This window comes from Microcaecilia unicolor, chromosome 6 (genome assembly GCF_901765095.1).
Source record: "Microcaecilia unicolor chromosome 6, aMicUni1.1, whole genome shotgun sequence".
NCBI lineage: Eukaryota > Metazoa > Chordata > Amphibia > Gymnophiona > Siphonopidae > Microcaecilia > Microcaecilia unicolor.
In genome coordinates, this window is record NC_044036.1 from 147,105,622 (window position 1) to 147,123,290 (window position 17,669).

The following is a 17,669-nucleotide window of genomic DNA, read 5'->3' on the forward strand; positions in this document are numbered from 1 at the left end:
TTTATACCCTACATTTTCCCACCTATTTGCAGGCTCAATGTGGCTTAGAAGTAACCGTAAAGGCATTTGCCGTTACGGTTGATAACAAATACAAGATTGTGTTGTGGCCAGATGAGGTAGATGTGATTCAGACGTCATTGGGTTGAGGGGAATGATGATAGTAAGTTGTCCAGTATGATCCTTGATTATGTTGTGTTGCTGGATGTGGGGAGTTATGTTGGATCGGAGGGATAGGCTTTTTTGAAGAGTGTGTTGTGGTCAGATGAGGTAGATGTGATTCAGACGTCATTGGGTTGAGGGGAATGATGATAGTAAGTTGTCCAGTATGATCCTTGATTATGTTGTGTTGCTGGATGTGGGGAGTTATGTTCGATCGGAGGGATAGGCTTTTTTTGAAGAGGTGAGTTTTTAATGATTTCCTGAAGTTTAGATGGTCATGTATTGTTCTCACAGCATGCGGGAGTTCATTCCATAGTTGTGCGCTCATGTAGGAGAAGCTAGATGCAAATGTTTTGTATTTTAGCCCTTTGCAGTTGGGGTAGTGTAGGTTTAGGTATGATTGCACTGATCATACCTAAAATGGAGTTACCGCCCAACTACCACATGGCTCTTGCGGTAATTTCATTTTTGGCATGCATCTGATAAATAATTTTTATTTTTGAACGTGTGGAACAGGCGCGCACCAAGTGGCATTTGATGCGCATAGGTCATTACCACCCGGGTTCTTTACCGCTAGGTCAATGGCTGGCAGTAAGCTGTCAGACCCAAAATTTTGATTTTGCCACACATGCATTTTTGGCCAGAAAAAAAAGGCCTTTTTCACAGGCGCGCTGAAAAATGGATTGGCGCGTGCCCAAAACCCGTGCCTACACTACCGCAAGCCATTTTTCAGCGCACCTTTGTAAAATTCCCCCTAATTTACATTGCAGGAGTGAATCGTGCATCAGCAATTGTAAACAAGTGAGCTTTGGGCAGCTCATATAAGACATCTTCCAGTATTTGCATGCTACGGTGAGATCTCTTCACTGAAAGGTATAGAAACTTAGGATCAGTAGAAATTCTAAGCTTCTCAGGCTTTATTTTAGTACTATATTGCTGAACCAGTCGGTTGGGTCAGTCACAGGTGTAATATGGTCATCTGCTTCCTTCTTCTTCAACTGGGCTTTTACCTCTGGATTTACAACAACTGGTGCATTGTATGAACTGGATCAACCCAAGGAGCTCGCATGTCAAACTAGACAGCAATGGTTTTGGATTTACTTTCACTATCACAAATTCAAGCTCATGAGTACGTCTGTGTCTGCTATATTGCATTTGAAAAAGTCTCAAGGATGCCATGAGCTCCTCTGAATGCAGCTCCATGGGTCGTGTGCATTTGATATACCGCCTTTCCGTGTTACAACCAAAGGTTAAAGGTGACAACCAAGAGGAAGTAGGAAAACGGTGAGATATAATAATGAACCACTAGGTGGCATCAGCATAAATTAACATCTGAAACAGTACTCTGTCGTCAGCAGAGGATAACATATTCCAAAAAATAGAAATAATTACCAATAGAAATATAAGGAGCTAAGAAACTATAATCTAATGCCTGTTTACCTATTTAATATAGACTTTGCCTGTCGGTTTCATATGTTTCCATACCATATTAATCACAATAAAGATCTAGGCGTTTCAAACTATTTGTTGATGTCATTTTATTTATTCTGTGTTCTAGATTTGAATTGGTTAGAACCCAAAGAGTTGTCATTCTGTAGTTTGTCAAGTTTCAACAGTTTGAGCTTGTGTTGATATTTATCAGATTTTAAAACTGAAAAGTTATTCAGGAAAGAACAATCCATTCAGACTAAATACATTTGATGTTATGGATGACTTGGAGCTGCGGCCATGATTCAGAAGGGGATAACGTAAGAACAGTAAGGCCCATTTAACACTGAACGTTGACTTTGGAATTCAGACATCCAGGTCAGGATGTGCTCAGTTCTGGCAGTTACTTTATTTTAAAAAAAAAACCTTCCTAAAATACTTTTATGAGGACATGCAGGTGTGCACACGTATTTTCTAGCATGCATAGCAGGAACAGCTGTTTTACACATATACAAATGGAAAATATTAGCAATATGAACCCGGCAGCTTCCATGTGGGAATGTCAACGTTTTGCAGCGATGTTGCAACTTCCATCTGGAAGCAGTGGCGCTTTCGTGTGCGTGTATCCAGTTTTACAAACCTAAATCTTTTAAGTGCAGCCAATAAAGCAGTGAGGCCACAATTTTTATTTTTCTTCATTAATAAAACAATGGGTGTTTAATGAGAATTATTCCCTAAATTCCTCCTATAAAGCCATGACCAGAGCAAGCACTGGCGTCGGCACGTGTTTTACACATGCGCCGAGGCCCCCTTTTACCACAGCTGATAAAAGGGATGTCTCGGCTTCCTGCAGGAAACGGCCGCGCGGCAAGTAAAGCACTTGCCGCGTGGCCATATCGGGGGAGGGGAGCCCTTACCACCACCCATTGAGGTGGCGGTGAGGGCTCCCATGTAAACCCGGCAGTACAAAAATAAATAAATTTTTGTAGCACCAGAAATGACGGTTCGCTAGGGGTGGGAAGTACCGCCGGGCTGCTGCGGTAACCTGGCGGTGCTTCCTGTGTTTTGAGCGGTAAGCCCGCATTGGGCTTACTGCAGCTTACGAAAAGGAGCCCTTTATTTGTAAACTGCTTTGATCTGCCTATTGGCAAAAACAGTATATCAAGACTAAAAAAACATAAACATCAAATCTATGCTGAAAACCCACCTTTTCACTACTGCTTTTGGCTCCTAGCCACTACTCATCTGCCTCCCCCCTTGTTTCTTTCTCACCCAGTACTTCCCTCGCCCTTAATTGTCTTGTCTGTCTGTATTATTTTAGATTGTAAGCTCTATTGAGCAGGGACTGTCTCTCTGTGTCAGGTGTTCATGCGCTGCGCGCGTCTGGTAGCGCTATACAAATGCTAACAATAATAATAATAAACATGTAGATTTTTGCCCTGCTCAAGGCTCACTTAAACCACACCCCAGCATACCCCTTGAAATCTCTGCCTGCAGTGGATCTCCGGGTATACATAACGGCTTTCTGCAGTCGATTTGAACAACACTGGTTTGAACTCATTTAATAAAGAGGACCTTTATACATTATCTAAGACTATTTTTGTGTCATCTTCGCTGTGTCCCTAGATACCTCCTGATTTGTACTCTACAGTAGTGCAAACCAAAAATTGTAGTTTCGTTTCCTGTGTCATGTCCAGAGTTTTTTTCATTTTATTTGAAGTTATTTTGGTTTGATTTTGTGTGGTGGTTTTTTTTTGTTTTTGTTTCAGCAACAATGTTGTCAATAGTATTCTCATGGTTTTTCCTCTTTGTGGCTTTAAAATTACTTGGTAAATGTTGTTGTCATTTCCTATGTCATTTCGATTGAATGCAGATCCCTAGTGTACACTATTGGTTCCATACATAACCAAGAAAGATATAGTAGAACTGGAAAAGGTGCAGCGAAGGGCAACAAAAATGATAGCGGGGATGAGACGACTTCCCTATGAGGAAAGACTAAGGAGGCTAGGGCTATACAGCTTGGAGAAGAGACGGCTGAGGGGAGACATGATAGAGGTATATAAAATATTGAGTGGAGTGGAATAGGTGGATGTGAAGTGTCTGTTTACGCTTTCCAAAAATACTAAGACTAGGAGGCATGCGATGAAACTACAGTGTAGTAAATTTAAAACAAATAGGAGAAAGCTTTTCTTCACACAACGCATAATTAAACTCTGGAATTCGTTACCGGAGAATGTAGTGAAGGCGGTTACCTTGGCAGAGTTTAAAAAGGGGTTGGATGGTTTCCTAAAGGACAAGTCCATAGACCGCTACTAAATGGACTTGGGAAAAATCCATAATTTCAGGAATAACTTGTATAAAATGTTTGTACGTTTGGGTAGCTTGCCAGGTGCCCTTGACCTGGATTGGCTGCTGTCGGGGACAGGATGCTGGGCTCGATGGACCTTTGGTCTTTTCCCAGTATGGCATTACTTATGTACTTATGAAGAAGAAGGTTACCTTTGAAAGCTCATTAAAAAATGTATTTAGTCCAATAAAAAAGGTATCATCTTATTTTCTTTTCTATGTTTTATTTTCTTTCTATTGATTTAACCATACATAACCTTGAAATAATATTTGCTTCATCGGTTTCTAATTCCATAGCCGATCAGGGCCTGAACTTGATTTGCTTTTGTTCCTTCTTGTTTTACAGTGAGGACAGAGTGATTGAGTACTGCAAAAAGCTGAAAGGTCTCACCAGAGGGCAGGCTATTGTCCAGTGAGTACATTACTTGCTTTGCACTGACTTCTGGAACCTTTACAAGTGGTTGGGCAATTTGTAGTTCTGGATTTTTTCAGCGCTTGCAGCTGTGAAATTGTAACAGATTTTATTTGCGGTAGACGGCACAGTCAATCCTTGGAGGAAAGACTGGCAGCCACATGCAGGAGAGAAGATTGGGTAACCACAGCTTCTGGAGAACTGGAACGAGCAAGTCATGTCTTGTTGGAAGTGAATCTTAGACCTGTGTGCAGCTGGTTTTGTTAACAGGAGTGCTAGCAGAAGGGATGTTTGCAGTGGTCGAGAAATTACTTAAAATAATCATACTTTGAACGAGCATAAGAGTAGCCATACTGTGGTCAGACCAATGGTCCATCTACCCCAGTATCCTGTTTCCAACACTGGCCAATCCAGGTCACAAGTACCTGGCAAAAACCCAAATAATAGCAAGATTCCATGTTACCAATCCCATGTTTGTCTTAATAGCAGACTGTGGACTTTTCCTCCAGGAACTTGTCCAAATGGGAGTCATTGCTGACTGCTGCAAGCTCAGTATTGCTCCCTGAGTTTCCAGTGCTAGCATTTCAACTGGCCACTATTGGAGACAGGATGGTGGTCTTCGTGGACCTTTGGCTTGATCCATGATGATATATCCTATGCTCTTACCAGTTTGAAGAGTACTTGAGGAGAAATCTAACATATTTACCCCCTCATTCTGTAAACTTAGTGCCTAAAATCTAAGTCATTTGTGCACTAAAATTATACAATACTAGCAGTTACCACATTTAAGAACTGTCCTATAACTGACACACGCAGCTTGCTTAGCAAGTAAATGCAAGGGGGGGGGCGTACAAAATGGGTGGAGCATAGGCGGGGCTTCCACTTAATGCCGTTACATATTAATGTGCCACATTTAGGCCAGCTATTGGTATAGCATCAGTGGGTGGTTCTAAATATGAGCGTATAAATGCTGACTCACGTTGTTATATCTTGGCTCCCAGATCCCATTATAAAATTGGAGCTCAGTGAACACTCAGTTGTAGAATTACCCCTGTAGAGGGTCTGCCTTTTATTCAGTGCTGTGTTACCGGCCAGGAACAGCTCCTGGTCGGTTAAATCGCCTTAAGTTGGCTGAGCGATAATATTCAGCACAAGATAGTCGGCTATCTCAGCTGAATATTTGCGTTTAGCAGCCTGCCCGGTTACCTGCTATGTCGCGTGACATAGCTGGTTAGTGCCAATTTTTATTGGCTGACCTGCCAAAATTAGTGGCCAGATAGACCCACATAACTAGCAGGTCTATCTTTGGCTGCTGTTACTTAGCAGGTCAGCTGATGAATATCGGCTTAACCAGCAGTATGTATGGTAGCCAACCCCCCCCCCCCCCCCCCCCGGGAAATTCAATGACAGTCGCTGGGGGAGGCAGCCTGGCTAACTCCCATGGTCTGAATATTGATCCCGGTAATTTTATAAAATTTATTCTACGTATAGGGCCGGATTCTATATATGGCGACTAAAATCTAGGCGCATTATTTATGTCTACATTTAGACACGGTTTATAGAATAGCGCATAGGCCAGGTGGACGTGCCTAAATTTAGGCGCATCCATTTACTTCTGTGAAAAGCTGGTGTAAATGCCTGGGCCTAAATCTAGGCGCGTTCACCCAAATTCTATAACCATGCGTATAGATTCGATTGATGGCCCGGACATGCCTACGCTCCTCCCATTGCCACACCCCCTTTTTGACTACATCCACTGGAATTTACATGCAGATCTTTTTAGAATATGCCTAAAAAGATGTGCATGTAAATTCCAATTGTTGCCAATTAGTGTTTTTAATTGGTTATCGACCAATTATCAGCACTAATAGGCTCGTTAACTAATTGAGTATCATGCATAAATTTGCACACACACAATTTAACGCTCACTACCCGGCACGCCATATATAGAATCCGGGAGATAAAGTCTGCTTTACATGTATAAAGGGGCTTTTCTACAGTTGTGGAGCCCAAATTCATATGTATTTGATAGAAATGCATGTACACACGTACAGTACAGCAGTGTTTCCCAAGTCCAGTCCTGGAGTACCCCTTGCCAGACAGGTTTTCAGGATATCCACAATGAATATGCATGAAAGAGATTTGCATATTGATTATGGATATCCTGAAAACCTGACTGTTCAAGGGGTACTGTAGGACTGGACTTGGGGAAACACTGCAGTAGAGTTCACGCACACATTTTATATCTGCTGAAACCCGTCTCACACAATGGCGGGAAGTGTGACTGTTGTGCTGGTGGTCAGGAGATGTTTTCCTCAGGTGTGCCACACTTTCTTTTAACAGGTATATGACAATAGTTGAAGCTCTTCCAACCTATGGTGTCCACTACTATGGAGTAAAGGTTAGTCCATACTGGTGGATGGCGTTATTGTCGCAAACGCTAAAATAGAAGCATAAAAGTGAAAGTGATTCCATTCACGTGGAGCTTACGTTGTGTCTTTGTGCACCAAAAAGTCTGTGACAAGACACAGTGGGCCCGATATTCAAAACAATTTAAACAGCCAGGAGAGGACAAATCAGTTGTCCGGGGCTAACTGGGCTTTTTCAGCAACACTTAACCAGATAGTTCCACTGAAAACACCCGGTTAGCACCTAAACCAAAACTGGTTATTTTGTGGGCATGCGACACAAGAAGAAAACAAACCCTCCACAGCAAATGGTCAATCAGACAAAAAGAGTGGAAGGTACCAAGCCAAAGAACCAGGGCAACTAAGGTCCAATTAATTGATAAAATCCAAAGGGCATTCCAGGGGCAAAGTCTACTACTACTACTTCTCGTTTCTATAGCGCTACTACACGTACACATACACAGCGCTGTACACTTGAACATGAAGAGACAGTTCCTGCTCGACAGAGCTTACAGTCTAATCAGAACACACAAGCAGGCCAGATAAGGAGAAAGAGTAGCAAGATTCCGTGCAGAATCCCAAAGAGTAGCAAGATTCCGGAATCCCATGACTACTACTACTACTACTTATCATTTCTATAGCGCTACTAGACATACACGGCGCTGTACACTTGAACATTAAGAGACAGTCCCTGCTCGACAGAGCTTACAATCTAATTAGGACAGACAAACAGGACAAACAAGAGATAAGGGAATATTAAAGTGAGGATGATAAAATAAGGGTTCTGAACAAGTGAATAAGGGTTAGGAGTTAAAAGCAGCATCAAAAAGGTGGGCTTTTAGCTTAGATTTGAAGATGGCCAGAGATGGAGCTTGACGTACCGGCTCAGGAAGTCTATGGTGCAGCAAGATAAAAGGAACGGAGACTGGAGTTAGCAGTGGAGGAGAAGGGTGCAGATAAGAGAGATTTACCCAGTGAACGGAGTTCCCGGGGAGGAATGTAGGGAGAGATGAGAGTGGAGAGATACTGAGGAGCTGCAGAGTGAATGCACGTATAGGTCAGTAAGAGGAGTTTTAACTGTATGTGGAAACGGATAGGAAGCCAGTCATTTTGGTGATATTATAGAGAAAGAAATGACAGGTTTTAGCAGTCTGCTGAATATGTGCAGAGAAGGAAAGGGAGGAGTCGAAGATGACCCCAAGGTTACGAGCTGATGAGACAGGAAGGATGAGAGTGTTATCCACAGAAATAGAGAATGGGGGAGGAGGAGAGGTTGGTTTAGGGGAAAAGATAAAAGTCCAGGGGTTATTTTATCCGACACTGTGCCGGCTAAAATAACCACATAAACAGGAGCACATAAAACTCAGTCCTATCTTTATGCTATAAGTTAAGTGCTGAATATTGCACTAGGTTTTATCTGGTCCCGTATTCTCGGATATTCAATGCCAGTGTCTGGACATGGCCCAGCATTGAATATGGGGGATAAAGTCAATGGCAGTCATGGAAAATGCTGACCACCGCTACCTGAATATCGGTCAGGGGTTTTCTGATTAAGGGCAGGGCCGACAGAATATAGTAAACAAGATAATCTTGGAGGGGGGTTGGCACCATTTTGTATCTTGCTTACAATGATGCCAGCTTGGCCGTCCAGCACTGAGTCTCTGACTCCTTCCAACAGGAAGTCATCGGAGGGCATGGGATGCGGCACCAGTGGAGTGCGGGCCTGTGGAGGAAGGCCTGTATTCATCACTGAGGTAGGGGTGGTAGCGACAGGGGGCCCTGGGAAGGGGGAGCAGCAGCAGTTGCAGTGGCAGCCATGGTTGGGGGGGGGCACAATCAACCCTTTCTCCATCTCTGATTAAGGGGAATGCTTTGGGTAGCAAGGATGAAGGACTAGCCCAGTGGTAAGTGCAGCGGCCTGATAACCTGGGTAACTGGGCTCAGTTCCCACTGCAGCTTTTTGTGACTCTGGGCAAGTCAATTAACCCTCTGTCCGCAGAACTTAGCCGGCCAGCGCTTGAATATTCGCGGATAGCCGGCTATATCGCGCTAATATTCAGAAGAGATAACTGTCGTGTTATTTAACTGGCCAGGAGCCATTCCTGGCTGGTTAAATAGAGCAAGTCAGAAAAAGTGGGAATTGTACTTTGGCTTCCCAAGGACAAATGACAAGAACTCAAGAATTTCCAGACTGAGAATTTATTGATACATGCAGATTCGACACAGTACTGTGTTTCGACCGTAGGGCCTGCCTCAGGAGTCTAATAAAAATACATATTATATATATATATATATATATATATATATATATATATATATATATATATATATATATAAGATTCTGTGCCAAGTCTGCATGTATCAATAAATTCTCAGTTGGGAAATTCTCAACTTCTCGTCGTTTGTCCTTGGGAAGCCAAAGTCCCAATTCCCACTTTTTCAGACTTGTTTGCATTCTCCGTGGGATTAGAGTGTTCTTCCGCCTTGGCAGACTTGTTGGTTAATTTGAGCTGAATATCGGGCCCAGTAGCTATAAGATTAACTGGTAGGGAGTGGACCACCCCTTGTCCTCCCGCTGAACGGAACCCTTCAGGGAGCACTTGAATGAACAACATGTTCACTTTGATAAAAACGGACCAAACATTGCATATTCAGCAAAAATACAGGAAAGGGAAGATGCTGGGTGTTTGTTTTTTTTTACAGACATGATCTCTCCTCTGATAAGAATCTCTTAATCTGCCAGGTCCTTGCAGCCACTGCCTACTTCCTTCTAAACATCTGTCAAAATTAGCAACAGTTTGACAGAAAAGATGAATCATAATCTTTTACGTACAGTATTACATTTTGCTTTAACATTTTATGAGTAAACACTGTTCAACCTTGGTCTTTTTTTTAAATTAATTAATGCATATTCCCCCCCACTCCCTCCCCCTGATATTCTAAACTATTTAACTGGCCAGGAGCCATTCCTGGCCGGTTAAATAGTATTTAAGAACCTAACTGCCAGTATTCTTAGTTAGCACCTAGCAGGTTAGGCGCATTCAGCGCCTAACTGGCTATGTTGAGCGGTCAAAATATGCCACTTAAATAGCAGGCCTATCTTTGTCCGTTAAAAAGTTAACCGGTTAGTGCTGAATATCAGCATAGCCGGTTAACATTTTAGCGGCCAAAATAAATCCGGATTTAGAATGCTGGTTGCCGTGTGACGCTCGGCATTGATTATCCAGGTTTAATGCCAGTGGCGGACGGCAAACACGCTGTCCGCTGGTGGCTGAATGTTTTGCCCATTGTATATATCTAAACAATATACGATTATAACTTGCGGCTGTCTTTTGAAGGAAAGTCTATGCAAATATTACTTCATCTGTGTGAATGCTTCTTGTGTCCTCACACTTGGGGTGATGGTGCTGCTACCCCCTTTATTCCTCAGGACAAGCAGGGAATTCCTTGGTGGCTCGGGATCAGTTATAAGGGAATTGGCCAGTACGACTTACAAGACAAAGTGAAGCCCAGGAAGGTAAGCGCCTCTCTTTCACAATGTACAGGGTTTTTTGCAGCTTTATTTTTAGGTTCAGTGGCAGCATTTGTACAGTGGAGAAGGGGGATGGGAGGTGAAAGCTCTTTCTGACAAAGGCCATAAGTAACTTGTTTCTGTGGGTGCTTTGGAGGGGCATAATCGAATGGGGGTGCCCATCTATAAGGGCGCCCATCTCTAGGGATGGCCCCATAAAGAAGCGTACACGGCCCTATTATCGAAACAAGATGGGCAGCCATCTTTCGTTTCGATAATACGGTCGGGGACGGCCAAATCTCAACATTTGGGCCGCCCTTAGAGATGGCTGCCATTGGTTTTCACCTATAATGGAAACTAAGGGCGGCCATCTCAAACCCGGCCAAATCCAAGCCATTTGGTCGTGGGAGGAGCCAGCATTTGTAGTGCACTGGTCCCCATCACATGCCAGGACACCAACCAGGCATCCTAGGGGGCACTGCAGTGGACTTCACAAATTGCTCCCAGGTACATAGCTCCCTTACCTCGGGTGCTGAGCCCCCCCCCAAAACCCACTACCCACAACTGTACAACACTACCATAGCCCTTAAAGGGTAACGGGGGGCACCTAGATGTGGGTACAGTGGGTTTCGGGTGGTTTTTGGAGGGCTCCCATTTTCCACCACAAGTGTAACAGGTGGGGGTGGGGGGGGGATGGGCCTGGGTCCGCCTGCCTGAAGTGCACTGCAGTACCCACTAAAAAAAAATGCTCCAGGGACTTGCATAGTGCTGTGATGGAGCTGGGTATGACATTTGAGGCTGGCAAAAGTTAAAAAAAAATTTTTTTTGGGTGGGAGGAGATTGGCGGCCACTGGGGGAGTAAGGGGAGGTCATCCCTGATTCCCTCCAATGGTCATCTGGTGAGTTCAGGCACCTTTTCAAGGCTTGGTCATCAACAAAGGGACCAAGTAAACTCGCCCAAATGCTCGTCAGGGCCACCCTTCTTTTTTTCATTATCGGCCGAGGACGGCCATCTGTTAACCACGCCCCCGTCCCTCCTTCGGTACACTGCTGACACGGCCCCTTGAACTTTGGCCGTCCCTGCGACGGAAAGCAGTTGAGGCCGGCCAAAATTGCCTTTCGATTATGCCGATTTGGCCAGCCCTGAGAGAAGGCCGCCCATCTCACGATTTGTGTCGGAAGATGAGCGCCCTTCTCTTTCAAAAATAAGCAGGTTGGACACAAAAGGCTGGTCAGGCTGTTCTACCAGAGTCAATGGATGAATTAAAGGTGAATTTAGAATTTGAGATCTAAGGCGCCCTTTTACTAAGCCACGTAGGTGCATACACGTTTGAACTACCACCCGGCTACTACGTGGCCCAGGCGATAATTTCATGTTTTACGCGTATCTACTAAGCGCGCCAGAAATTTTCCGGTATTCGGCGCTAACCAGGCAGTAATCGGCATTGTACGCGTGTAGACCATTACCGCCCGGTTAATGCATAAGACCTTACTACTGCTAGGTCAGTGAGTGGCGGTAAGGTCTCAGGCCCAAAATGGACGTGCACCAATTTTTTTTCGGCCAAAAAATAAAAGGCCTTTTTTGCAGGTGCGCTGAAAAAATGGACCTGCGCGCGTCCAATACACGCGTCTACACCAGCGCAGGCTTTTTTTTCGATGCACCTTAGTAAAAGGACCCCTAAGTTACTCAACTTTCAGTCCAGGTCTCATTGATGGATTTGTTGCAGTCACCTGAACGTGTTAATATTGGAATTCCATCGGCATAAGGATTTTTTACATTCAAGGACTGATTTTTGTTTGAGTGATCTAGGAATCACCAATATGGAAGGACCATTTATACTCAGTTGGGACCGTTAGAATGTTCCAGAGAACCTACAGAGCAATGAACAGAGACAAGTGGATTTTATATATTTTATATTCACAACTATTGTTTGGGATCTATTAATTTGACTGGTTTTGGAGATATACTTCTGTCTTACCACCAGGCTATCTTTATACTTTCAGTATTTTTTAATTTTTTATATATGCAGTGCTCAGTGTTGGTTATGGTTCTGATTTACCATTATATGTGGTAACAACGTGCAGCCCAATACAAGACGCTACACGCGTCAACCTTTTCTCACATGAGCACGCAGTTTTGGAATACATTGCCGCGCAACTTAAGAACGATCCACGAGCAAGCTTCCTTCCGCAGATTATTGAAGACCCATCTTTTTGAAAAAATTTACGGAAAGAGCCAAAACACATAAAGTCCACACTTACTGTTCATTAATGCATCATACATCCACTTCTGAACTCTCATCCCCCGTAATCTCACATCACTCATACCTTTACTCACAGAAATATGTATACCATATGTTTTTATGCCTTAATATTGCCCTCTAAGCTCCCATTGTCTCCTTCCAATGTTTCAATGTTTGTGTTCCATTGTTACATTCCTTAACGACACTTCGATTGTCTCGCATAACTCTGCACAATGTAATCCATAACCAATTTGTAACAAATTGTATTTCCATCATTTATTTCATATTGTAAGCCACACTGAGCCCGCAAAAAGGTGGGAAAATGTGGGATACAAATGCAATAAATAAATAACCCATAAGCATCATTGCACTGTGCCTGCCTGCCTGCCTATTATTCCTTTTAATGACATATAAGTATGCTGTTGTACAATTTTTAAATGACGGCAGGAGCAAAACTGTCACAAGCACCTCCCTGTGCTTGTGACAGTGTCGCTCCCGCTTTACAGATATGTTCCCTTGAGAATGCTGACATGGTGAAACGTGGCCCCATGTAGGGAATAACAACGGAACGCCGATTTTATACCACATCACAGCACTATCACTAGGGTGTCAACAGCTGCAGTCTGGTAGAAACCCAGCATTGGATTCCAACACGCCAAAATAAGATAGGTGCAACTTGTTCCTGTCGTCATTTAAAAACTGTATAACACCATACTTATATGTCATTAAAAGGAATAATAGGCAGGCACAGTGCAATGATGCTTATGGGTTATTGGGCTGCACGTTGTTACCACATATAATGGTAAATCAGAACCATAACAAACACTGAGCACTGCATATATAAAAAATAAAAAAATATTAAAAGTATAAAGATAGCCTGGTGATAAGATAGAAGAAGTATTTATATATTTTATGTCAGAGTTATGATTGAGAGATACATTTAATGGATGTTTGATATAGTAGTATTTAATAAAATTGCATAAAGTTTGAAAAGCATGTAATTTACAGTGTAATAGTCATCACAGTAATTGAGAGTTTTAAAGTATAGTTGATGACAGTAGAAGAGTATAAGGAGCTCATATTTATGCATGAGAGTAATTTGCATACAATGGAGGCACCGCCTGCAGTTTAGCACAGGGAGACAAAGGTTGAGGGAGAGTGGACACTGCAGCTGCAAATGGAGCAGGAAAAGCCACCAAGGTTTGTTTTTGAAGCAGAGAAAAACACATTTGCCTATTTTATCTCCGTCAGTGGCTGCTTCTTTACTCCTTGACGCACAGCCTCAAGTGCTTTTTTTTTTTCCCTGCCTTTCCTGGGTAGCCTTAAAGCTCCTGGTTTGCTGATGGCTAGTTACTTTGTAGGACAGCAACCAGAAGGTGGCTGACAGGATGCAACCTGCTTGTCTGGTGAGAATTTTCCCTTCTGTTTGTATTTATTCCTAAATAAATATTGACAGGTTTAGATTCTTTAGTTTCAATGTCAGGCCCTTTCATCTTTTGCGGTGATTTTGTCTTTATAACATATGACTGCATAAACCACAGAGTATATTTACGTTTGTTTTCGTGACCTCCATACATGCTCTGTAGGCTCACACTCAAAATGTGTATGTGCTGTACAAACACCAGGGGCTACATCTCTGAGTGCGGGGAGGGAAGGGGGGGCTAGATGTCCTCCTGCAGCAGTAGTTGCTTTTCCTTCTATGTTTTTTACTGGTTTCTGGAGGTAAAACTCCGTCCCCGAGAGCTGCTGTTAAAAAGAGAACCTGAATATTCTTCTAGCTGCGGGGAAGTAAAGCTTTCAAAATATTTAGACACAGTACAGCTGGTTATTTGCCCAAGGGATAGCTCGTGGTCCACTAGAATGCAGACACCTCTGTTTGCACACATGATGTAACTCATCTGAGGTGAAGTGGGATCCTGGGTCTGACATCACATCCTGTTTCCATGGAAATGACATCATTGCCAACAGAAGATGATTTTAACTGGGGAGAAGATTCACAAAAGCAAAACTCTGGTTTCCATGAGAGTATATCATCGCTCGTTTTAAGAGCAAGCAGATGAACTGTCTTTAGAAAAAAAATATATCAACTGATCGGTATCTGAAACATTTTAAACTGTTTATATTTTATTCCCCACAACAACTCCATAAACGGTGCTTCCCGTGTTCAGTTCACGCGACAAGTTTGGACTGTTTTTTCTTTTTTTTTTTTTTTGCAGGATTTTCAGTAAGTCTATCCCTGGGTTGCACAGTGGATGGATGTTGTAAAAAATAGTTCCCTCTGGAGTTTTGGAATGTATTTCAGGGAAAAAAAATAACCATTTCATCATACTGAGTTCTATTTTCAAAAGCTGATATGGAACACAGCCGTCTAAAATTTATGGAATCAACATATCTAAAATTTTTAACAGAGTAATTTACACGACAGAACTGTGTGTTAAGTTGCAGAATTTTAAATGGGAAGTAAGTATGTGCAGTATTTTATTTTGAAATTACCTTGAGTGAAGTACCTTTACACCTGCCCTCGTGCATCCACACATTTGCTGGTTTATTTCATGCACTAAGGGGCCCTTTTACTAACAGAGCTGCCAAGTTACCCATTCCAGGACTCTTTGGCCGGTCCTGGTTTTAAAAAGCAGTGTGGGACTTGTAGTCCATGATTCTATCCATTGAAATCAGTGCTGCAGGTACCATAATGCACCAGGATGAGGTTGGCAGAAATCCAGGACCAGCCAAACAGTCTCCCTCCTGGAATGGGTAACTTGGCAGCTCTGTACTAAGCAGCGGTAAAAAAATAGCCTGTGGTAGCGTAGGCACATGTATTAGGTGTGCGCCAGGCCAGTTTTTACCGCATTTACAAAAAAAGGACTTTTTTTTTTAATGGGACAGGAAAATGGCCTGTGGTAAAAATGAAACCAGCAGTGCTCCAAACCGGCCTGAGCCCTTAACACCACCTGTTGATCTAGCGGTAAAGGCTCATGCGCTACATGTGTGATGACCGGTCAGCACACGCAAAGTGCCGATTGCCGCTGGAACTGGCGCACGTATGAGGAAATAATTTGTCCATGAGTCATGGGCATACGCCAAATCTGAAATTACCATCAGGAGGGCGTGCTGACCTAGCTGTAGTCTCATTTGGGCGCGTGCTGCACGTGCGTAGAGCTTACCGCAGCATAGTACGAGGGCCCCTAAAACACAGCCAGACTCGATGTGGTCTGGATTTTTGATGCGTATGGACGTAGAGGGTTTTATGGGGGGGGGGTTAGGTTTGGAGAGTGAGAGAGGAGCAGGGCCACCGAGAGACGGAGCTGCGGCTGCCTCTGCCCTCCACTCCCCCTTCACTCGGGCAGCCGCCACCCCCCACCCCCTTACCTTCCTGCGTCTGCTTCTCCCTCAGTCTCTCACTCTCCTGCTTCTGTATGCCGGGACCTGGGCCATCGCTTTAATGCAATTACCTGGGTCCTGACACACAGGAGCAGGAGAGAGAGAGAGACAGACCCCAGCGCTGGGCATCCCTTGGAAGCCGTGCCTGGGGAATCTTGCCTCCCTTCTCTGTGGCCCTGGGGGGGGGGGAGTTAAAATATAATGTTTGTTGCCTGGGTTAATTTCTGTTGTTGCTGTTTATTATCTTCAATACCTTTAGATTGTATAATATTTGAAATAATCAGGCTACCTGAACGTATTCGTTCAGTGCTGGGTTGTTGTTTTCTGTTGACCGCTTAATAAAAATTATTAGAGCTTTACCGAATAGCATATTTTACTATTTGTCTGAATACGAATAATGAAAAATATTATTCAGCCGAATACGAATACCAAATTCAAATAATGGGCATTTCATTTTAACATAAAAACAAGTAATAAAAGAAGTAACGTGAAATGAGAAATCAAGTGTTTATTTCAGTAGGATTTTGCACAGTAGAGCCCCAGATTATTTGTATTCAAATTTAAATCACTATTTGGCAGAATACAAATAATGTATTCGGAGCCAATCGAACCAAATATGAATATTCAGTACAGCCCTAAAAACTATATTTAAAAAATACTCTAATGCGCGTATTTATAAAATGTGAAATAAGTACAAACCCCGCCCCAGAAATTCCTCTGCCCAGGTTGGATAAACTGAAGCCTGTGAAGTTTAGACACCTTGAGGCACAGTGTTATAGATACTGTTCTTATGTACCTAACGTATGTGTCAGGATTTACACCAGGTTTCAGCAGGCGTGAGTTAACTTTGAATGCGGGAATCCACGCTAAGCGCTATTCTCAGCCCACTTCACCCTTTATGGAATAGCACTTAGTGTGAATTTTTCCCAGTAACTTTGAGCACCTTTTACTGAAGTCGGTCCTATGTAGCTTTTTACATGATGGGAGAGGGGAGGGGCTGACAATGCAGCAGCCCCAAGAGAATTATTTAACACTTGTGTTTAGTTTTTCCTTTTGCTTATTGTATTTTTTGTTTTTTTTCTTTTACAGATTTTATAGATTGTAAGTGATTTCGCTTTCATTTTATGTTAACTTTTTTTTATCAAGGAACTTTTTTATTATATTTTCTTTTGATAAATGAATTTATATTCCTGTGGGTGTCTCGGCGTTTACCGCCAGCTGATTTCTACCGTGAGCTAAAAATGCTACCACGGCTTAGTATAAGACCCCCGCAGTGTGGTAAAACCAGCACTGGCTCAACTTGACCCTCTATACATGGCGCTGTATGGTCCTTCATACTTATAATGATGAAGGAATATTTGCTTGCCTTAAGTATTTATATCTGCTCACGTTTCCTAAGTGGAAAAACTGAGACTGGTGTGGCTGGGTACAATTTCTGCTGACCATGCTTGAAACTATTTACATGTTTTTTTTATAGAGCCTCTGCCTCACCTGTTCTATAAATATTTTCTGGCCTCCACCCCTGCAGTATTTTAAATTGCAGGGGAGGAGACCAGAAGATTTATGATTTTCCCACAGTCCCAGTTGCTAAAAGATGGCTGTTCTTGCAGGTTGATGAAAGACTGCAAATAAAAATAGAATTTTGCATAATATAGCTGCTCTATACCTAAGCAGCACATTATTACAATTGTTCCATCATATAACTTGCACTGAAAGAATAGCTGATGGCTTGAGCTGCCTACTTTGCAGGACCTGAAAATTGATTCTACATTAGAACATAC

The 17,669-nt window shown here is 42.9% G+C and overlaps 1 protein-coding gene across 1 annotated transcript in view; it reads left to right on the forward strand.

Moving 5' to 3' along the window:
* The window catches only part of FRMD4B (FERM domain containing 4B), a 214,848-nt gene that overhangs the window by 147,721 nt on the left and 49,458 nt on the right, over positions 1-17,669 (forward strand). The window contains exons 9-11 of the mRNA XM_030205557.1: positions 4,280-4,345; positions 6,689-6,746; positions 10,184-10,270. Of these exons, the coding sequence (XP_030061417.1) occupies positions 4,280-4,345; positions 6,689-6,746; positions 10,184-10,270 (211 nt within the window). The remainder of the gene's footprint in view (positions 1-4,279; positions 4,346-6,688; positions 6,747-10,183; positions 10,271-17,669) is intronic.